Here is a 24,099-nt window from a genome sequence, read left to right as displayed (position 1 = left end):
CAGTTCTCATCTGGCACATGTCTTCTTCCCACACCTTGGTTCCAGTGTTTCCCAAGGAGCTGTCTTTGGCCCTCTTCCCTTCCCTTTCTTCTGCCCTCTCTCCCTTGGCAAGCTTTTACACTCTCAAGTTTCCATTAATCACCTCAACATAAAAGCCTCTCAACTCTACACTCATGATTCTCTATTCTAGATTCTACTCCCTATGTCCCTATCTATATTCTATGTAACTCAGCATGCTTACTTGAAACTAAATTTGATATTTTCTCTTCTGGAACAATTTCTTTTCATGCTGTCTCTAATTCTAATAACTCCTGGAAATACTAAAATGAAGTACTATTGATATTGCCTCATCTGACACAGCCTTGACTCTATTTTGCCTCTCATCTGCCCTAATTCAGATTTACACACACACACACACTTTTTAGATAGGGTCTCTCTATGTAGCCCTGGCTGGCCCAGAACTCACAGTGTAGAGCGCGCTGGCTGTGGCTTCAGAGAGATCTGCCTGCCCCTGCATCCTGAATGTTGGCATTAAAGGCATATACCTCCAAGCTAAAACAAATTCTGATAACTCTCACCTACACCTTAACAGTTAGCTAGTTCCATTATCTCCCTATCTTCCTGACCTCTCTCAATTCTAAGCTCTCTGCTATGAAATTACATTGATAGAAGACCCTATCTGATTGAACTAGTCCCTGGCTCAAAAACACAACAACGGCCACTCAAGAACTCCTCTGTCTACCAAGAAAGGTCCTCAGTCTGGCTCCAAACGCCTCACTAAGTTTCTCTCCCATGGCTGCTTTCAGTAACTCAGCACTACTCCACCTAACATTTGCACTCCCATCCCAGTCTCCCTTTCTCTACCTGAGCTCCTTTTCCTATCTCCTCATAAATAACTCTCTCCGTCCCTCAAGGCTCTCCAGAAATGGCAGCTCTTTGATGAGGTCTTCTTTAATCTTTCGTGCTAAATGTAATTTCCCTTTTCCTTTGAACTCTCATAGCTGGGATATACTATTCCTTTCCCTTGAAGCCAAGAATCTCATTTAACCCAGTGTCAAACACAGTGTTTTAGTTGACCAAGGGTTGTTGAATTAGCAAATGGTGTACTACGTCTTTCCTTGGCCTTCCCACTTGTACAGGAGACATAGCCAGTCCAATGTCCCACAGCAGGCTCTACTACTAATGAATTCTGTCACCTAGCAAGGTGCTTCTGTGAGGAAAAACTCAACCTCCTCAAAGAGTTATATGGGCTAAAACAAAAGCAAGAGAACAACATAGGTCTAAAAGGACCTATCCTCTAACTATTAGGTCCTAGGTAATGCAAGCTCCCTTCCCTATTGCTCCCTTGTCAGCTTTACTTTCTAGTCTGGAAGTCCTCCCAATGACTCATTGTAGAACACGGTAAGAATCAGACAGGTAACGAGGCTTCTTAGGCTCACTCTGCAACTGCGAGGCTGGTGATCTTCATGAATGGACCTCCTACTAGAGTAGTGCAAAGGGAAACGGGAATGCTACCAAAGAACTATCACCAGGCAATGGAGGACAAGCTCTGCTTTATCTGGGATGTCAACAGAACTTATCTGGAAGATTTCATTAAGGAGGTAATGTGAAGTTTGGAGGCAAAGGTAAGTTCTGAGTACAATATCAAAAGAGAACACTAGCCAGTTACTAGCTTCACCCCTGAACCACATAGTGAGATTATTTGACAAATTCATTTGAAATTTCTCAGACTATTTTTTCATAGTTTCTACCTGAAACCATTTATAAAAATAACTAAAATTGTTCAGTCTTAGTAAAAGGCAATTACTGCAGGGTAAAACAGAAATAATAATGGCAGGCTACATTGATTGTAGGCTTATTATTTGCTAAAAAAACATAACCTGTGCTCTCAAGGTCCTATGAGGAAACAGAACATATTTTTGTGGATTATGGATGAGAACATGGAGATTTCAGAAAGGTGAAAATCTTGCTGTGGTTAAATCCTCTATTTGATTACCCATCCTTGTTGGAATTGTTTAACCCCCTTTTTAAAGTAGTGGTTCCATTTAGTACTGAACAAATTAAACAAAACAAGTAACAATGAACTGGGGACTCAAAGTCCTAACCTTCACTTTAGTGTCATGAAGCCTTCAGAGTCAAAGTATTTGGAAATGACAGGATTATCTTAGTCACAGAGTGTATTCAATAATAACTGACTGAGTGCCAACGCTGGCAGCAACTTCTACTGCTGTTGCTACATCCCTGTAATATCTACAGGGATTTTTCAGTGACAGCCTGTGGAAACGTAGTTGGTATTCTTCCTGCTGTTTCTAACTAAATCATTTTCACAACTCTAAATTTCAACCATTCCCCAAATGGCTACCAATGCCCTGACAAATCCAAGGGAATCAGAAGCATTTGTGGCTTTACAGACAGTATCAGGCAATATAGATCCTGACACTGCTGCATGAATGTTTTCCCAGAATCCCAGCTTTCTCTGAATATTGCTAACAGACATACTAACCTATTCCAATTCCTTCCTGCAAGCAAAACAACCTCTCCTCCAAATTTTTCAATAGATAGACATGCATACAGTAACTATTGAAATTTCCTACTTCACATGGAATACTTTTACAAGTTGTTTGATATTCTTTTTACATGAGTCCTGCGAAAAGTCTCATTTTAAAGACTAGGAAGATGAGGTACAAAAATCGAGAGTCCTGAGAACCTTCCATCTGCTGAATTTATGGCCAGAATCTAGGAGAATATTACTGAGTAATAATCTTTATGAGCTATAAAGCTTTCAAAAGTATATTAAATGTGAAAATAACTGGCAACAATATTATCTAAAATATCTAATCCATATAGAAAAGGTTGGATGGAATAGTTCTCTAAGAGTAAGTAAACATTCTTCAGTGATTATAAAAGAACAGGGCTGTGAAGGCCAGATTTTGGGACCCAGAACAACAAAACATCAGACTCATGAACTTGAGTAAGACCCAGAACAGCTCAGCTCCTGCCTTTATAAAGCTCACTTTCTTGTAGTACAGAGAAAGGACTTATGCACAATGAAAGGCTTTTTATATGTGTCCTATTCGCCACTGTATGTTTATAAAACTTAATTGTTTAGGTCCCAAGCAGACTGGCTTGCCAGTGTCTCTAGTCTTAGTAAGTAGCATCTAAAAATTCTAGTCTCCTCCTGATAAACCCATCAAACCAAACTTTTTGGGGAAGCATTTAGCCCCCACCCCCCCATACCACACACACCCCAGCTTGGTTCAAAGCATTTCATGATATGGGCATAATCCAAGAAATGTCTTTAGAATCACCATCCAATCCTGTCCTAACAAATCACTTCCCAATTCCTCTGAAGTTTCTACCTCCATACCACTCCACATTCTATGAAGTTCTTACAAGGTATCCTTTCTACCTATCTTTACCTGGCCTCTTCCTACACCTACAAAACTCAATGGAAATGATTATAGGAGGCAAAGAAGTTTCCCGCATTCTAGATTCTCAAGTAAATCTAGTGCTTTTGGCTTCCACTCACCCTATACACTTCTTCAGCACAATGTACAAACTGTTAGCTTCATTCACTCTGAAAATTAGATCAACTTTGTCCAACAGAATTTCCTACAATTGATGGAGATTATCTATGTCTGCTTATATGGTACTCATTAAGCATAAGTAACTACTGACACTAAAATGTGGTCATTCAGGGCTGGCAATGTGGTTCTGTGCAGAACATTTGTACAGCATGTATGAAGCCTTGGGTTCAGTCACCAGCACTACAAAAAATAAATAACCTGTGTGAAATGTAGCTAGTTCAGCTAAGGAGCTGAATTTTTTACTTTCATTCATATCTTAATTTAAATGGCCACCTGCTTCTAACTGGTATGGTATCAAACAATATAACTCTAGGGATGCTGTCAGCTAGCCCCAGAACTGTGCTTGTGTCTATGTTCCTAATAAGCCCAAAGACTTGCAAGTAACAGGACTGAATGTTTGTTGAAAGAACAAATGGATGTGTAAATATCTTCAAACATTTCTTCAGTATCGTTGAGAAGTCAATACTCTAAATATCCCATACTCTAAACATTCCAGATCCCTATGTGAAATTTGGCCAAAGCCAGTCATGTGTTATAAGGAACACCTCATTAACTAACATGGAAAAAAACCCTGGGCAAGTCACTCATTTCTACTTAGGGCACTCAGCTTCACAATCACTCTTAAATCATTTCCAGATGACTTTTGAACAAATGGTTACGCTGTTTATGAAACATTACAATAGTCAAGGCCGCGTCGTTTGGAATGTTAAAATCAACTACATTGTTTTAAAAAGCAAAAATTAAGCTTTTTAATGTTTATATTAACCTGGAAAATAAATTCTCTTGAATGCCTAAACTATTGCCAGAGTATTAAATATTTTTGAAATATTCTTTGTAAATAACTTTCAGCTCCTAACTGAATTTTTTTTTTTTTAAATCCTATACAGTATCCAGAGTGGGTATAACAGCTTGATTTGATAGGCTTCATTCCTGTGATAGTGGAATAGAGAGAGAACAAGACCTCGCTACAAAGAACTACCAATCAAACTCAATTTGGCTCCAATTAAAACTCTCAGTTGATAGAGCTCACGAGGTTCACAAACGCTTGGTCATTTGAGATGTTAAGAAATCCAAGATGTGAAATTTCACAAAGCAGGGATTGGCCAGGTTCTCACTCCAAAATCCTTAAAAGTGTAACTGGTAATTGCAGGCATCAACAAATGTGGTCTGCATACAGCAGCCCCCTCCAGAGTGCGGGAAGCTTCTCCATTTCCTGTCTGGTACATCATATATCCCACAGTGGCTATACAATGGCTGAGCAACCACTTGTGAATGTTCTTTCATTACATGAGTACTTCTGTAAAGAGATCCTAATCCTGAAGTGTAAAACTACATGTGAAAAAAAAAAATGGAAGCAGAAAAGTACCTTAAAGATTGATTATAGTGGTGAAGATAGAGACTTCAAATGCAATTAGCTCAAACAACATTATTTAGAGGCAACTAATATTCATTACATAAAAAGGCATAAATAAAACACACCATATACACCATACTCTTAAATCCTTTTACCTGAACATAATTTGCTCCTTATTCACTTTAAAAATGATAAAATACTAGCTAGCATTTATATAACATTCTGTATCATATGCCATAATAAACATTTAAGATATATATTTTGTTTGTACCAGAATAATACAAAGGAGGGATTATCATTAATCACACCTTATAGTCAAAGACAGCAATCAGAAAGAGTCTAAGTAATTTGACCCAATTTTCAATCTTGTAACAAATAATCTCTGTTCAACTTTTGCAGTGAAAGCATTGAGTTCAACTAAGCTGTGTGGGAAGAAAAAAATTCTCTTTAATTTGATTAAGTCTTTAAACTGCTATTTCAATGAGCTAGGAATACAATCTGGGTCTTACTGGACTCTGACTCTATGCTGTAAGGGAGGGGCTGAGCTAGGAGAGGCAGCCTCACTGACTTGGCTCTATTATTCAAGAGAGAGAGAGAGAGAGAGAGAGAGAGAGAGAGAGAGAGAGAGAGAGAGAGAGAGAGAGAGAGAGAGAGAACAACATGATGTATAATAGAAATTTAGATTCCTTCAGGCCTGTGTCTTTTTGATGCTCACAGTATCGAACTGTAACCTTTCTACCACTCCATACCACATAATCCCTGAACTGGGGCTTATATTAACTGACTCTAATTTTACTTTCCACCAGGATTCCAAAAATATAAGGCATAGTTTCCTATTCTTTAAAAGGTGCATTCTTTTCATTATGGACATTAAAAGCATATGGAAAGCACAACTAGAGAAAAGGTTACAAACACATCCAAAAAAATTTTTTTTCACAATGCAAATGACAAATATAGAAACTGTTCTTAAAAGTGCTCTAGGAGACGTAGCCGGCTGCTGTCACACACTTTTACCCCCAAAAGGTCATGTGCAAACGGCCAAAGAGCTTTATTATCAGTTTCCTGCTTGCTGTTCACTTACTGGCAAAGTGGTCTGTTGACTCAAGACCCTGGAACACCTTGTGTTATTTCTCCTGGTCCTGTTACCCATACAGCAACTCCTTTGGCAACAACGGTAATTATGCAGGAGCCATGTTATCTCAGGATCACACTGTAATTAGCTTGTGTCACTGCGGCAATCATGGTTATAATAATTGCAGGGGGGGAATGTCTTATGGAAGTAGCAGTTTTTAGTTCTGGCTTTCAAAAATAACTTCAGTAATTACACTGCTTAAAAAGCAAGTTTGTTCTCCCCCAACTCCCAAACATGACTTCCCTGCACAAAGCTCACTGAAAACTAAGCTCTGAGAAGTTCTTAGACCGGAAACATTGGGCTCCCTCCATAGAAAGAGGTTCCAAAAAGAAGAAGAAAACACACGTGTACAAAAAGAAAGAGTAGAAAACACACGGATACACAATGCTCAAAGTAGTACTTACAGCTCCTCTAGAAAAGGGAAGTTCTTAAACGCATCTTCTGGTAACTGGGTGATATTGTTCATACTGATATCCCTGCAAAACATGAAGTTAGGAACATGTTAGCTAAGTAGAGATTGTCATCAATGCTAAGCCAACAGCAAACAAATTACATGAGCACAGAAAACCAAGGGGAATATTCATAATCTGATTTTAGAATGCAATACTTAGAAAAGTTAACTCTTTCACTATGAATTATGTCCCATGATTTAGAAACATACCCCAGTCCTGGAAATTCCCCCCTTTAGGTATCATTAAAAAAAAAAAAAAAAGCTTCAAACTACCTAGAACAAGTGTGCTGGTAGAGGTTTCCAGTGTCCTTGACTAGCAAGGATAGTCAAAGCCCTATACCTCACTAAAAATAAGCAAACACACTTCCGGACTAGATCACATAGATCTGCGGATGGAAATGGCTTCTGGATTACAATCAAGGGCAGTGAAAACAAATCCTACCTCCATCCCAGTCAGATGTTCTTTAAAATCTATGAAAGTCCTCCAGGTGAGAGTTGTCAGAGGATTTCATTTTTAGCCTATGAGCAGATGCAGGCTAGAGACAAGTGCATACATGATAGGTATGTAGTCAGTTTAGAAAGGAGGGAACTCACTCAACAGTGTAACTCAACAATTAACCGGTTAAAACACACTTTATTAATCATTCCCCTCTGCCCTGGCAGCTGTCTTTGAATTGACTTTCTCTTCCATACTCCACTTGATATCAACACTGTGAAAGACATATTAGCAGCCTTCTGAGGGAAAGTCCTGGCATGCACTGGGCCAACAGGGCAACTCTCTCAGCTTCCTCTGTCTCTTATCTGCAGGTAAATGAAGTAACTGAGCCCTTGGGTCCCTCTAATGCCAAAATCACCATAAAGTTCAAGCACAAAACAGTTCCGTTGTTGGGACTGTAAGAACTGGTAGGAAGAGGCATTAGAAAAATCATGTTTAATGTAAGGTCCAGCTGTCATCAATTCACCCAGACAAAGTCTTTTCAAAGTAAGACACTTTCAATCCTCCAGTACAGGAGTCACTCCGCCCCATCTTTCCTCTTGCCAAAATTCAGAAATGGGAATCGCGACCCTTTCTTCCTAGCCTTTTGCAAGTCAGTTGTGGGAAATGTCCTGGACTGGGAATGACAGGAACAGCAGTAGGAACAAAACCAGCAGGAACAGAAGCTGCAAAAAGGGAGTAAATGCTCTCGGTGTAAAACTGCACCTAAAATCACCCTTGGCTAACTGGAAAACTGAGGCTTACTGTGGAGTAAAATGACCTCCCCAAGGCCAACAAGAGGAAGAAAATGTACATTCTATGATTTTAACTGCCAACTCAGCCTTCCTATATAGTATTTAATTCCTATAACTCTTCTCACGGCTAATCAAGAGAGAAAGCAAAGCCTGAATCCTACCAACGTTAAAAATGAGGAAAGAAGGAGCTAGTGGGAACCTCAGTGACAGAGTGTATTTAAACATGTGTAAGGCCCCAGGTTCACACCCTAGCACCAAAAGAAATGGAAGGAGAATGATGCCCTGAAGACCTTGGCATAGTCATCCATGTATCTTAGGCAGTGTACTTCTGCTTAAGAACTGAATAGAAAAAGAACTATAAATAGCTCACCAATTGAGGAGTCAAAGTTCACATAAATTTCTCATAGCTTGAAATTTCCCTTTAAGGGATCTTATTACCATACAGACTCACAAGCATTCCAAATTTTTCTATCATTGAGAACAACTCAAATCCTATTAAAGATAACTTTAAAAAAAAAAAAAAAAAAAAAAAAAAAAACTAGGTCCTTCTCCAGGAAGTATTATATTTTAAACCCAGGTCCCAATACTACCTAAGGCAGCAATCAACAGGGAGGAAAGGGAAGGATCCTTTCTCATAAACACTGTGGCAAGTGTTAGAGAGATGGCTCAGTGGCAAAGAACACTCGGTGCTCTTCCAGAGACCCCGGTTCAGTTCCCAGCACCCACACAGCAGTTTACAACCCTCTGTAACTCCAGTTCCAGAGGATCCGATGCCCTCTTCTGGCCTCTGCAGGAACCAAGCATGCAAATGGTGCGGGTAAAACACCTATACACATCAAGTTAAAATTTAAAAAATAATAATTTGGAAAAAGACTGGAGAAATACTATCAAAATCGGGGACAGAAAAGGAAAGCCCAAGTCTGATACTGATACCCAACCACAATTTGATACTGGGTCTCTCTCTGCTCAACAGTAAAATGAAGCAGTTGAGTTAATCACTTTGGGCCGCTTCCTAGTCTTTATTATATTTTATTACATAAAATTATATTGTTTTATGTTTCACCTTTTGCTGTAAGCTTATTTATCATGGAGGAGTATGGGGGTTTTTTTTAAATTGAGAATATACACAGCTCACTTACAAATTTTTTTCTCAACAGTTTACCATGATATACAATGTAAAGGCTATATATTACTTTTCCTTTAGAAAGCCACTCAATGACTTGTGCTGGAAACATATGAGCCTTAAACACCAAAGCCATCCTTTTCATTTCCAAAACCAATCTTAAGAATACATACAGATTTTAATTTGAAAGGCAAAGCAATAATCTCATACGAGTAACTAGTGATTCTGTAAAGTCATACATTTTTGCTATTTTTAGCCACTCTAATAAAAGGGCAATAAATTATTGATTTATTTCTTTACATAGAAGCACCCCAAACTAAGGTTGGTATACCTGAATTCAGGTGAGTCTCACAGTATCAGAAAAAACTAATGAACTGTTTCATCAGAAAAGGTCTGGGAGGGACCCAATTAACCTCATGCCAAAGGTAGGGGGCACATAATGTAATTGGAAACCATTTATTTCAACATGCTTCTCAGCATTCAGCATTTTATAACACACACACACACACACACACACACACACACACACACACACACACCACTTCTCACTTTCCCCCCTCAAAGTAACAAGACACAGCAGGTAGTTTGCTGTGAGCTGTAAATGCAATTAGTGAGACTCTGTATTTACAAACTAATGCATGTTAAACACATCGGAGGTTTTGTTTCTAGGTCCTTGGTCAGGAACAAGACTTCCAATATTCTAAGAGATTTTTCACACACACACACCCTAGCAAGAGGCTCTTTTTTTTTTTTTTATATAAATGTTTTCTCTCGCACTGTCTGAGCTTCAGTTAGCAAATATTAAGGATAAAGTAAAAAGAGCTAAAAGGAGTAGACCACAGATACTATCTGCAGAGCAGCCCTGGAATCCTGTGGTTACAGAGTAGAAGGTGGGTGGCTACCCATTTAAAATAATGAGAGCTAATGGTAATAAACAACCTACAGACTACTTACTAAGAGTAGATTCTAGACCTGACATCACCAACATCGGCAAGAGAATCCAAGCTGTACAGACTTCAGAAATAAGAGGTTAGAAGGCACGCTGGCTGATGAGTTACACTGTAACTGTTCACAAGTGGAAGCCCTAGCCAGTAATTACAAATATATGAAATTCACATAAAATACGTTAAGAAAAAAAAAAAAAGCTACTTAGAAATCTTCAACTAGGGCTGAAGAGATGGATCAGTGATTACAAATGAGCACTGGCAGCTTTTCCAGAGAACCTGAGTTCCTTTCCTCGCACTCACACAGTCGTTTGTAATCATCTGCAACTAGTGCCAGGGACCATGACCCTCTTCCAGCCTCCACAGTCACCAGGCACGCATGTGGTGTGTAGACATACGTGCAGGGGAAATATCTCCACACACAAATAAGAAATAAATAATATTTTAAGAATTGTAAAGAAAGAAATCTTCAGCTACAAGCCACTCTCACAAATCAGTCAGTAACTTTAAATGGACTTGAGCAGCTCAATCTCCAGCAAGCTACAAGTTACTGAACCTAGTAATTCACCACTCTAGATTCCTACCCCAAAATAAATGTAACATGGAAGACAAAAGGAAAGTCATACAAGGTCAGTGCTACTCAGAAACATCACTGAAGGACAATTGCAACAGAACAGAAGGCCTCAGAGCCAGACTGCTGGTTAGAAATGCACCAGCTTCCAAGGCCAAAAGCCTGGGATTCACCAGTCCTGTACTTGCTGTGCGACCTTGGGCAGGCTGTTAAGATTTTGACATCTGGCTACTTCGTTGTTAAAATGGAGGCAGTAAGCATGTAAATGTAGACTGCTGTGAAAAATCAGAAAATGTCATCCCATGTCATAAGCTCACCACGTGATCGCTATTATCTTCCCACCATCTGTTTCGACTGTTTCTGGGAGTCCTCTGAATGCAGCAGACTGAGACAGGACTGAAAAGGAGGTGAAGCATCACATGGTTGGTGCCCTCCCAGGGAAAAAAATCCTTGCAGAAGAGAACAAGAGACCCTGAAGAGTAACACCCAGAAGTGAAAGCTGATCCAAAAAGTTCAACAAAACTCCAAACATCAGGAGTCAAACATCTTACTCTGGTATAGCTCATCAGATCAAACACTTAACTGAAAACCAAAAACCAGTTAAGGGCCAAACGCTGCCATGCCCTTTTAAAGAAGAAATTATATTTTTAAAGGGAAAAATTTCAGTGGGACATAAAACAAGATGCTCTCTCAAAAAGATTAGGATGACTTTGAGCAGTCTGGTGAGAAGGCTAGAGAAAGAATCTAAAACTTAAGTCTGGCGGGATGGAGGGAGAATCTTTTCTATACATCTTTGTTTCATAACAGACAGAACACAAGTCCACACTGTCCACCCACACAGCACCACGCTCCCAACGTTTCACCAAGAGATGAGACACACAACAGTACAGCATTTCACTAAAAAAACCACACCTGAACACCCAAACACCAGCAGTCACGGATTTCGACATTACTGTTTAAAGGGTGCAATTGTTTTCATTGAAACTGACAAAGCTCCCCATGGTTAAACTCTTGTCTTTTCTTTTTTTTTCCTCCCATAAAATGCCCATAGTAACGCCGAAGCATCGACATTGCTTCACGTTTCCACACCCCACCTTTGCAAATCTCCGTAACTGCTTCACAGGGAGCTTAATCTGTTGGTTGGTGGCCAATGTGTATACGACTGTGGCCTCTGTCACTGTGGCCTCAAAGGGTCTGGGACTTCGGCCTCAGCATTATTTAATTTTAAACAGACTATGTGCTATCTCAATTTGAATAACGTCCTACTTAAAACTGCCTTGCTACTGGGATGTTTGTTGCTGATTATACACCTCAAGACTCCCCCACAGTTTAAAAAAAAGTCACTGAATCACACACAGGCTCCATGGAACACACTTTTTGAATGTGTTCGTGTGTGGGGTGTGTGTGTGTGTGTGTGTGTGTGTGTGTGTGTGTACAAAACAAATTAACAACAACAAAACTGGTTGATGGTGTTCCTTAACTCAAATAGTGCATGTTGATTATGATAAACTAATAGTCTCCCAATAGCTTTTCCAGGGTCTCTTGTAATCAACCAGAAATAGCAGGTCCAAATTTCCAGATAACAAATGTCTACAGTATGACCCCAAACTAAAAGCAACTCTGAAAAATTCTTCATGGACCATAGGCCAGCAAAATGGCTCAGCAATTGAAAGCATCTGTCATGCAAGTATTGTGGCCTAAGTTTGATCTCTGGGACCCACATCAAGGAAGAAGGAGAGAACCAAATTCATAAAGTTGTCTTTGACCTCAAAACACACACACACACACACACACACACACACACACACACACACACACACACACACACGATATAAATAATAAACATTTTTAATTATTAAAAATGCCTCCAATGTAAACATTTGGAAAGAAAGTTTCTCTCATCCAAAAGACTCACACAGCAACAGTTTCCAATTAAAGTTAACCAAGTTTAATTTCCCTTCTGACACTATTCAATATCTACAGGAGAACAATCTTTCTCCCCACCTTTTATAATCACAAAAGTAACCTATGCTGGTTTTTAAAAATGAAATGTAAATAAAACCATCCACACTATCAACACCCACATAAGACCAATGCCGTATTTTATGGGTATCATGACAGATTTTTTAAAAAAGTTACCATAAAGTTTTAAGCATGTTCACCTCTTGATACATATTTTCATTTGCAAAATGAATAAATGTTTCTGCTAAAAATATCTTTCAGTGTCTGTAAATACTAAAGCTTAACATATATCAATTTTTCTGTTTGTTTTTTCCCTGCAGCCTACATACACCACAGACCACAGAATGGGCACACTACTGAAAGCCAAAAGGAATAAGAAGTTCACTAATGGTTTTCTTTACAATTAAAGAAAAAAGAAAAGACTTGTTACCCATTTACTAGATTGGTACAAAGTTCCCACTATGTACATATGTGCAGACACCAGGCTAGGATGGTAAAGCTGTCATATCAAATCATATGCTGACACTTAGTTTTAGCTTTAAAACCCATCATCCCACTCTGTTCTTAAATTGCAATTTATATAAGGTATAATTTAAACAATTAAATAAACTTAACCTTAAAAAATTGCATTACTGGGCCTGGAAGATAGCTTAGGAGGTAGTGTTTGCCACACAGACCTGAGGCCCTGAGTTTAATCCCTATAACCCACATTTAAAGCTGAGTGTAGGATGCAGCTCACTTGGTAGAGACCTGCTTATCATGCACAAAGCCCTGGGTTTGACCATCAGCACCATAAAACCAAAACAGTGCTTCAGAAGTTCAGATAGGAGAATCAGTAATCAAGGGCTATCTTTGACTACACAGGGAGTTCAAGGTCAGCCTAAGCTACATGAAATTCTGTATGGACAAAACAAAACAAAACTATCAAAAAACAACAATAAAAAGACTACTGATTTGAAAGTAGTAGTAGTAGCAGTAATAATAATAATAATAATAATAATAATAATAATAATAATAAACATCTGAATGTGGTATTCCCACACTTGTAATCCCAGTGCTGAGAAGGATCCCTGGGCTTGTTGGCAAGCAAGCCTAGATTACTTGGAGAACTCCAGGTCAATGAGATACCCTGCCTGAAAATCTGAAGTTGGTGCCTCCTGAGGAACAGAGCCTGATCGCCACATGCATCTACATACACACACATGGAAGTGTAGCCTCACATATGCAAAAATATCATCCTTGCATTTCAAAAATAAGAACAAATACTTATCCATGAAGAACTGTGACCTCACGATGCAGATGGGGCCAGAACTGCATAGATGCTATTTTAATTAGCTGCAGCTCTACAGACTCCTGTCCTGTTTTATCTGGCACTCCTAGGATCCTACCAGCTATTAACACAGACATGCTTCTAATGCCTGTGCAGCATTTCTACTGCAGACAGCTTTGGGCAGGGGTAGACAAGGCTTCTGTGCTGTCCAGTCTCTTCCCGATGTTTCAAGAAGACTTATTTCTCTGTAGTCTGTATCTTTGGAATACTCCCCACAATCACCATACTGTCACTTAAAATAAGTGCTAATTACCAGAGAGAAAAGTTACCAACTTGTACAGTCATTTTCTACTCCAGGCCCTTAAATATCCCAGGAATAAGATCTTTTTCTCAACTCATGGTTGAGAAAATGCCAGGTTTAAACCTTGAAAATATGTGACTCTTCATATCACATAGGAAGAATGTGTAATTCATTTTCCCATCACTATCTTGGGTTAAAACCTCTATTTTAATGCCTTTCAGAATGTTTTCATTAAATAAACACTGCAAAAGTGAACTACCATTATTAAAATATTAGAAGACACAAAAACACTAAGAAGACCTATTAGTAAAACATGAGGAACATCAATATCTACTGCCTCGAAGCCTTGCCAAGGTCCTACAGAAACACAATACAGAAAAAGTTCTCAAAATCAATGATGGAAAACAAACCCAACTTTAAAATAGAAAAAAAAAATCTTTGAACAGATATTTAACCAAAGAAGATTTACAAATGTGAGTAAGCATTTCAAAAATTATTTAGCATTAATTACTAGGAAAATGCAAAGTGTGATACCACAGAGCTATCAGAATTGACAAATACTGATGAGGCTGCAGAATAACTAACTCTATTCACTTATGGAGCTATTGCAAAAGGCACAACTGCTCTAGAAAGCACCTTGGTCATTTCTTACACAATTGAACAAAAACTTATGATCACATTGCACAGCATCCTAGGTCTGAATAATACCACTGCCAAAAAAAAAACTGGAAACAACTCAAATATCTTTGTACCAGTAAATGCACAACAAATCCCATGCATGTGTATTCAACAGAATGTGACCCAGCAACAGGATGGAACAAACTAGGCATGCAAGCAATAGTGCAGAGGAATCTCACACTCATTACACTAATATAAGGGGGGGGGTGTTATAAAGACAGAAAATAGAACAGTAGTGTCAACAGATGAAAGACATATAACTACCTCCTGACATCTCTGTCTAAATCATTCTTTCTGTGCCTAGAGGGTTTCTCTCCAATCTCTCTATATAAAACCAAAAATGTGATTGACAGACTGGCTTGAGAATCAAGAAACTGGGTTGGGTTTTGTTGTTGTTGTTGTTGTTTCCAGTTTTGGATCGATTATTTTGCTCATGTTGGTTTTTCGTTTGTTTTTCTGCTATCAACTTGCATGAGGACATTTAGCCAAACCTATTCATTCTCTTCACTGAGCACCTACTGTGTGTGGACCTGTGTTCGGGGATACACAAAACATAGACTAACCCTTAAAAGCTTCACAAAGCAGTACACACAAATAACAGAACAAGAAGAAATTATCAAGGTAGATCACTCTAAGAAACCTTCAGTGACCCCTTGCTGTACACTACAAAGCAGAGGGGTTGGGGTGGATAGCTTGCTCAGTGGTTAGAGCATTTGATGCTCTTGCCGAGGATCTGGGTTCAGTTCCCGGCAACCATTATCAGGGGACTCAAAATCATCTGTAAATCCCATTCAAGGTGATCTTATACCCTCTTCTGGCCTCCATGGCACCAAATATGCACATGGTACACATAAAATCATGCACACACATATATAAAAATAAACAAATACATATATATTTTAAAAACCAGAAGGGAAAGGTGTTAGTTTATGGAGAGCTATTATTTAGATTTGTGGTTTCACTTATTAGGTTGACAATGTTTCTCAGTAAAGACACAATGTGCATGTTCAATGAAGGGGCTAATTCTTCATTATTTAAGACACTTGCTGACCACTAGAACATGGATGTTTCCTAACACACCAGTCCAGTGTAGCCAAAAACCCTCCCAAATACTTTTAAATTGGTAGCACAAGAGAAGAAATAAAATCTATTTAGCTAGCTATAAACATCATTGTTTAAAAGAAACATAGTAAACAGCCAGCACCGAAGTTAAGTAACCTACATATAAAATTAACTATTGAAATATGAAAATTATTTATGCCTATATTTGATAGAACTACATATAATATGCATACATATGTAGACATTTATATAATGTATATTGTCATGATGTAAACCATAGTCCACACTAGGTTTCTTTGCCTTTTTTTTAAAATGCTACTGAACTAAGTAACTGGTATGAGGTGTATGAGAATGTTTCCTAGGAGAAAGGGGTAATATAAAAAAAAAAAAATCATGGTCAAACGAGATAAAATTAGAGTTGTCGAAAGCACAGAACCATCAAAGAATTAGAGAATTACAAGTAACACAATAAATTAAAACATGATCATCAGGAAACTCAAACATTATGGGCAAGGTGGCTACAGATCATAAGAGCAGCTACCAAGGTAAGCAGAGGTACAGCCTGAGGCATTTTAAGTGACCTTTAGAAATCAGAACTTTAATCGCACGAAAAGCTGCTGACATTTAAGCGTGCCCGGTCTGCTATAGGAAGATCATATACAGGGCAATGAGACAAAAGCAGGGAAGGCTTCCAGCTCTCTGAACTTCAGTAACTTCTAAGGCTAAAGCTATCATTATGACTCCCACTTTAGCATTCCTGATCCCGCACATTCCATGCATTAGTAGAAAATAAGAAACCTTCAGATTCATACTTTTCCTATCTGTCTGTGTGGGCTCCTTTGCTTGTGTTAGCAAGTGTGTGAATTAGGAGACAAACACACACCCCCTTTAAAATTATGAGAGTTCAGCAATTAAAAACGACGCATGACTTCATTCCAAACATAATATTTTATGCTGTAATTGTTTGTGCTCTTGATGAAGCAACACAGGCGAGGAAACACTTAGGGTGTGTTCTCCAGGGAGGCACAAGCCCGTAAGTTAGAGAAGACAGTGAACCCCACACTAGTCTGCAAATATCACTCCACAAAGAAAAGGCATGTGCAGCTTAAAAGGCATGTTCTTAGAGGAGTAACTAAAAATAAAAATAAAACTAGTGAGGCTAATTCAGTATTTCCTAATAGTAGAAGTTCAGCTTCTTTTTGGTTAGTTTTCTGTGTTTTTAAATAGAGACTAGTTTTCGAGTGTGGGATATACTCTAAAGAGAAAAACATAATGTTCTACTACTGGAGAATGTTTATTACACTGAAGAATGAATGCCAGAAACAGAAGGAGCTTAGTTTCTTCATGATCAAGTACTCTACCATCTGGCATCATATAAAGCAGAAAAGGGTTAAAACTATGATTTCTTTTTTCTGCTACTTAACGGGTGTTTTCAGGCATTCTTTGGGTGTCAACAGCTGTTCTGGTAACCCTACAATGACAAAACAGTGTTCATTACCAGCCAAGACACACAGACAAAATGCTATTTCAATAGACCATTTAACATCAACAACAAGTATTGTAAGGATTACCGTCTGGGCAGATTGGAAACACTCAATTACTTCATCCTAGCAGACAAAATGCACTATTCATAAGGAAAGCAACCCAACAGCATGTATTATGGTAAATATTCTAATTAACTAAATGGTTCATGCTTTATTATGGCTCATTATTTATTATACTTATTAACAGGACTGATAGGAAAACATTACTTCATGGTTCTTGCCTTCACACATGCGTACCCACAAAAAAAAAAATCTATTTAGACGCGCAGTTTTAAACTTCAACTCCCAACCAATTAATGGGTTGTGAAATCATCTTAATGGTTCGGAGCCAACTTTTTAAATTTGAAATAGGAAAAAAAAACAGAGCAAACAACAAAAGGTAAGAATGGTTTCCAGAGACTTTGTTTTAGCATGTATGTGTGTCTCTCTCCCTGACTGCGAAGTGAAAGCTGTGGCTTAGGCCTCAACGTCTCATGTATCCTCTCTGACACAGCCAGAATCAAGGAAACGGCTATTCAAATCCAGTATTGCTTATTCTCCATCAAAACTGAGTCAAAACTGCTGCTGGTTCCCCAGCACCCAGAGTTGCTCCAGTGGATGGATCACTTAACGTTTAATGAGTCGGCTTCCTTTTGCTCCATGTTAGTACCCTCTCCTCTTGCAGGACAATGCTAAAATGGACTGAACGGTCTGGAGTCCAGGGGCATCTCAAAGATTTGAGTACATTGTTACTTTCAGGTGCTTCCTTGGAACTGGTAATAAACTGAGCTAGCTACATTTTCAGCCTGCTACCCTGGGCTGTGTTGAGGTTGTTAGAATTACATGATAACATCTTGATGTTTGGTTTTGTTTTCTTTCTTTTTTTTTTTACTTACTGGCCATAAATGGTGGTAAATAACCTTGTCAACACCCCCCCCCCAGATAAGGTAATGATTTTTAAGGTTAAAATCGTAAATTCTTAAGACTTAAATCCACTAATGAGTGGCCGGGCAACAGCTCTAATTTCCACAACTCTAAGGCCCTAACTTCATTCTATAGGGGCAGGAAATGTATTCCAAATGATGAATCGGGTAGTACCCTGCAGACCAGTTGCCAACAAGTATGGCTTAAACCTAAAAGCAAGTGCACTCATGGAATCTCTCTCCCTCCCTCCCTCCCTCCCTCCCTCTCCCTCTCCCTCTCTCTGGCCCTCTCATTGTTTTCTGTCCAAAGAAAGACTACTCAGGGTTGTTACTTTATACTTCACTGAGAATTTTTGCTTTAAGACACTTACCCGATAAAATCTGCAGATTCTGAAGACTGGGAAATTAACTCCTGCCAGGAAAACCATATCCAAAGCCGACCAACTCACAAACTCAAGGGAAAACCTCAGAGATGTATGTCATACACTAACGCCAACTTCATCATGGTAAAGAATGTTGATCTTAAGGCATCCATTCAGATCATTAGGATGAAAATATATTCCAGCCAACCTGGTACAATTCTGGCTTATATTTACTGTCCCAAAATAAATATTAACAAGTCCCCCACACACACTTTTTTTTTTTTTTTTTTTTTTTTTTTTTACTAAAAAGTATCCTAGACAGAAAAGTAAACTGACCATCCTACCAACAGCAAGAGGTACAGATGAAAGATGGTGGATGGATGGGCTGTGAGGAAAAGAGTTGGAAGTTTGGCCTTGGGTCATACTGGAAAAGGGCTTGAATAAGACTAGCTGCTCATATGTATGATGAGATGGTAGTAGCTATAGTTTGATAACCACGCAAGAGTCTGTAAAACTTCTCAGATATCTCCTTAAGGATCCGTGTTTTTGCAATTTCAGAGCACACCTCTAGCATAATCAGTGGCCACAGTATCTGTGGAGTGAATGATAACAGATAATCCATTAAATACTCCACATCGCGACCTGGCTAAATACTCAGTACTTCTAAAAAGTTCCAAGCTTGACCATTCTCCAATGCTTCAGAGAGTGTCAAAGGCCTGGTTGCAGAAAGGAAAGAAGACTGGGTATAGAAAACATTCTCATAAGGGCTGGAGAGATGGCTCAGCGGTTAAGAGCACTGCCTGATCTTCCAGAGGACCCAGGTTCAATTCCCAGCACCCACGTGGCAGCTAACAACTGTCTGTAACTACAGGATCTGATACCCTCATACAAACATACATGCAGACAGCAACAAAATAAAAACAAATAAGTTATACCAAAAAAGGAAGAATATATCTTCATAAGTGATGCTGAGTCTCCTGCCAGACAGACAGTGAAGATCGCAGAACATCAGTAACTGACTTCTTCCCCATTGTCTAATGCTATAGTCAAATAACCCCACATGCAAACACATTTGGGAACAAGCAAGAAAGAGTACCACTTTCATTTAAATATAAGTTACTGGATTTAAAAATAACTGGGGAGGGATAATGCAAAACTGAATTTCAGTAAAACTAATTTTACTGCCTCAAAATTTCAAAACACAGGCTTTGCCTTATAAATAGCACATCACAGAACCACTGAACTAGAAAGCATAGCGGTTAAGGGTTTCTCCCAGAAGCCAGGCCAAGAGCCTGTCCGATCGCTGGCTGTACAACCCTGTCCAAACCCTGTAATCTGTCCCTCAGCCCCCACTTGTGTAAACAGAAATGACAATTCTGACTTCAGAACATCACTGGGAGGACTAGACGGCTTTACCTGTGGCCAGTGCCAGGACTGAAAGTCACCGCTGATAATTTCTCCTGCTATCATTCAACTGCAATCTAACAATCTCATTTTAATAACAAGGTAACCAAGTACCAGACCATTAAGTAATTAATTACAGAATCAAGATGAGAATCTAAATGATAAATCCCAGGAGTCTTTTAGCCACACTTAGCTGTAGTATTGTTTTTTTGTTTGTTTGTTTTATAGAAATATCTTAGAACTATGATCCAGAATGTGAAAAGCAAACAAACAAACAAAATTTCTCTCAGAAACAATGTACAAATACATACACTCTGAGATTTGGACCCCATCTCTTGTTTCCTTGGTAACACTAGAAAGGTAAACATCAGTTTTGCTCCCTCCTCAGGCCTCCTGATTAAAAGAATGGAGTACCTCTGTCCCTGGAGAGATAGGATCTGTTCTATAGATTGGGATGTTAAATAACATTGTCTCCTCTCCTTAAGAGTTAATCCAACTGGGCCTATCAATCAACTGATCAAGAGACCACCCCTTAGGAAGCTGACTCATCTAAAGCCAGAGGAAGAAGGGAGGAATAATTATTCCCTCAATGAGATATTCTCGGGAACACCTTTCCCATGCAGCCCCTTAGAGCCTCTGCCAGGGACCTGTTCATTCTTCCTTTGTCTCTTTTTCCAGTACTGGCCAACATTCTAAGCATGGCTTCCCTGGCTTTTCCCACTCTTTCTCTGAAGCGACCCCTGTACTCTTCTACTACATGGCTGTGTGTTGATCTACATGCTGAAGCATGCCAGCTTTATAGGATCCAAACTCAAAACACAAGGCTTCCTCTTTCCTTCTCCTTCATCTCCCTTCCCCTGGCAGCTGCTGATTCTCAGCCTGTCTGTCCTAGTGGGGTATTTTTTTTTTTTTTTTTTTGCAAAAACTAATGTAACTGTCTTCAAGTTTCCTTCTGAATCCATTTCTAAATTCTATTATTAAACAAGACTGAGAATCCAAAAAATGGAACCCAAGTTTTCCCAGTAATATAAATTATTATTACATAGAATTAGTATGTGCTATCAAAAAAAGCTTTAAAAAGGACCAGACTGACTCCAAAAGTCAGCTGAACTGTAGTTAACAAATACATTTTTATAAAACAACACAAATACATCAAAACAAACAAGAACAGGACTATGAAGTCTCTTATTAAAAATACTGCCCCCTAATACATATTAAATTTAAAATGAGACAACATTTCTACCAAAGAATTCTGTTTTGTGTTTTTTTTTTTTTCTCCAATGGGTTGGTAGCAGTGTGTTCAGTTTTAATTAAACTTCTATGAGTTGTTGATCAGCAAATCCTATTAGCATGGCAACTTCTTTCTGACCTTGATGTGAGGAAAGCACCTGTATCCCCAGGGGTGGGCAGCAAGGTGAAGGCAGTGAGGGAAGGCAGACCCAGCGGCCAGAGCCATTCAAGAACAGCAAGAGATGTGCAAACAAGCCAAGAACAAGATACAAAGATAACAGCTTCAGATTGGAAGTCATGAGATCTGCGCAATGATGGGTTTGGGGATGGGAAAAGGAGTTGAGGATGTACTGTGAAGGCTGCTTAACCAAGAAACTGTGGTGGGTGTATGTTCCCCACACTCTTAACTACTTTTATTGAACTTACACACCACACTCCTCTGCTGGCTCACACTGAGCACTGTCAGAAGCAGCAATCCCCCAAAAGTGATTACAATAGGAATGCCAGAGAGATTATTCATGAGGTCACAAGGAACTCTCTTTATCAGAGCCCTTGGGGGAAAAGTTCTCTCTGACCTCCATTCCAAGAATAGCTGTGTTTCTTCTGTACAACTTGTCCTACTCTCTGGACAGTGTGGAATGACAGAAATGGATCCTCCTTCCCTCTTCCATCAGCTACTGAAAGTCTGTTCACAAATGCATGCATTAGGTGGGTGCTTCAGTTAATTCCTATTTCTGATTTACTTGTAGGAGGTGTCTCTGGTCCTCTTCTTCATTTACTTTGTATTTTATCTTATCAGAGGCGTTGTGAATTCATTTCAGAATCAAGTAGACAGTAGTATCTTTTGAGCACTCTCCCATGTGCCTGTCACATACAAGCCAACAAATGTACAAACATTTGTTATATGTATAGCATGTATGAGCAATTGAAATGTCAAGAAGGTTGGGGATGCATGCATGAGGTCTTAGATTTAATCTTCACCATTAAAAATTGGTAAATAATTAACATTTGAAAATAAGGAAACTGGGTACAGTGGCAGCTGGGTACGCTGTTGCCTTTAATCCCAACAATCAGGAAGCAGACACAGATAGATTTCTGAGTTCTGAGCCCAGCCTGATCTACAGGGGGAGTTCCAGGACAGCTGGGGCTGTTGAACAGAGAAACCCTGTCTCAAGGGGGGAAAAAAGAAAGAAAGAAAGAAAGAAAGAGAGAGAGAGAGAGAGAGAAAGAGAAGAAGGAAGGAAGGAAGAGAGAGAAAGGAAGAAGGAAGGAAGGAAGGAAGAGAGAGAGAAAGAAAAGAAAATAGGAAAGGAGGAGGAGAAGAAAAGAAAGGGAGGAGAAGGTTGAGTGGAAAGTTTAGTCTTGAGGGATAATGAAGTTCTGAACCACCGGACTAGCACACGGGACAGAAAAGGACACACTGGTGGATGGATAGATGGAAAGACTGATAAGCAGACAGACAATAAAGATAGGCTGATGAACTAGAGTCCCTTCAGTGTAGAGGTTGGAGGAAAATTAAGGTGAACCTTGAAGATGGCCCAGTGGTTTTTCAGAATAATCTGCTGTCACACAGAGAGACAACAGGGAAGGATGTGAGTTGGTATGCTGGATCTTGTAACATTAACTAGAAAGCAGATTTCAATTCAAGCCCAGAACTGAGCCGCAACATCAGAGAGGAGGAGCAAACGGCCAATGAGGTAGGAAATGTACTGAATTAAAACTTCAGGATGGCATCTCCTACACCGAAAGGGAAGAAAAAAAAATAAAATAGCTGAGAAAACATTTCTAGACACAGCTGAATTTGAAGTACAGAAAAGGACGGGGAGACAGCGAGCACGAATGACTGGAAAGGGGGAGGAGACCCCAAAAGAAGAGACTTAAGCAGAGGAAATGCTGCGCTGACAAAGGCCGCCAAGAAATCTGTAATCCAACAGCCACCAGATTTGGTAATTGGATTGTTCATCAATATGATTATCCCAGCATGAACCTCATGTATATTAACCATGACTAGGATTCCCTCCCTCCCTTACTTTGGCTCTAGAATAAAACAAAGAAGAAAAAAAAAATAATTTCCTGAGGTAAACTGGGCAAGATTTAAAAGAGCAAAGGAAAAAGAAACATACCGTTTAAAGAGAATGTGTGTAAACATGTAAGAAAGGGACCGCCTGAGGTGGAGCTGACTGGGCGAGAATCCCAAGACACAGGAAGGGGGGACCCACTATGTGATGGCTCCACTTATAGAGGACACACTGATCAGGGGAGCCAGCTCCTACGTTAGTGAACCAGTGGGGCTAAGAGCTGACCATACCTCTGTGGTACACAGAGAGAGAGCCCCATTTGGCATCCGCTGTCGCCTTTAAGTTCTGGATAATTTATTCTAGGCTCACTCTCACGTTGAATCTTTTCCTCTCACTCTTACATCACAACTATCTATTTTTTTTCCTAGTGTTTTCCCAGCTCCTTCTCAGCTGCAGTAATTAATTCGAATACACCATCACTTAACTGCCAATCAAAGCTCCATCGAGATCTAAGAAGAACAATAGCATGCCTATATGCACAGTCTATTAATTTAAATTACCAGTTGAGTCACTACATGCCAACAATTAAGCAATCACACACACACACACACACACACACACACACACACACACACACACAGAGATTATACCCCCCAATAACATAGCTAAAGCAGAGAGCTCAGAGAACAAGTTGTCCTTGCCAGCCAAGCTTTCCAGATAGTTGAAGCCTTGCCTGCAGGGGACAGAGGGGAAGGTAATGAACGACACACGTAAGTTTTGATGATGAATGTTTTTCTAAAATGTTCTCTGCACTCATCTCCTTTAAAACAACACATATAAAATGTAATTTAAACTTTCCTGGGCTTTCATTATGAGCATTTGCTGCTGGGATAAAACACTGGAGACAAGGCAGATGCATTCTTCTAGCTCACCTCTTTATGCTTCACCTCACCTCCACCGCTGAACACATACCC

General features: G+C 39.3%; 1 protein-coding gene across 2 annotated transcripts in view; it reads right to left on the bottom strand.

Moving 5' to 3' along the window:
• Window positions 1–24,099, bottom strand: part of Lgr4 (leucine rich repeat containing G protein-coupled receptor 4) — a 98,332-nt gene that overhangs the window by 36,796 nt on the left and 37,437 nt on the right. For both annotated transcript variants that reach the window (XM_028882387.2, XM_028882388.2), the window contains exon 2: window positions 6,478–6,549. In XM_028882387.2, the coding sequence (XP_028738220.1) occupies window positions 6,478–6,549 (72 nt within the window). The remainder of the gene's footprint in view (window positions 1–6,477; window positions 6,550–24,099) is intronic.

This window comes from Peromyscus leucopus, chromosome 4, assembly GCF_004664715.2.
Source record: "Peromyscus leucopus breed LL Stock chromosome 4, UCI_PerLeu_2.1, whole genome shotgun sequence".
Lineage (NCBI taxonomy): Eukaryota > Metazoa > Chordata > Mammalia > Rodentia > Cricetidae > Peromyscus > Peromyscus leucopus.
Note: the sequence above shows the minus strand (reverse complement) of the source record. Positions and strands in the feature narration are given on the sequence as shown.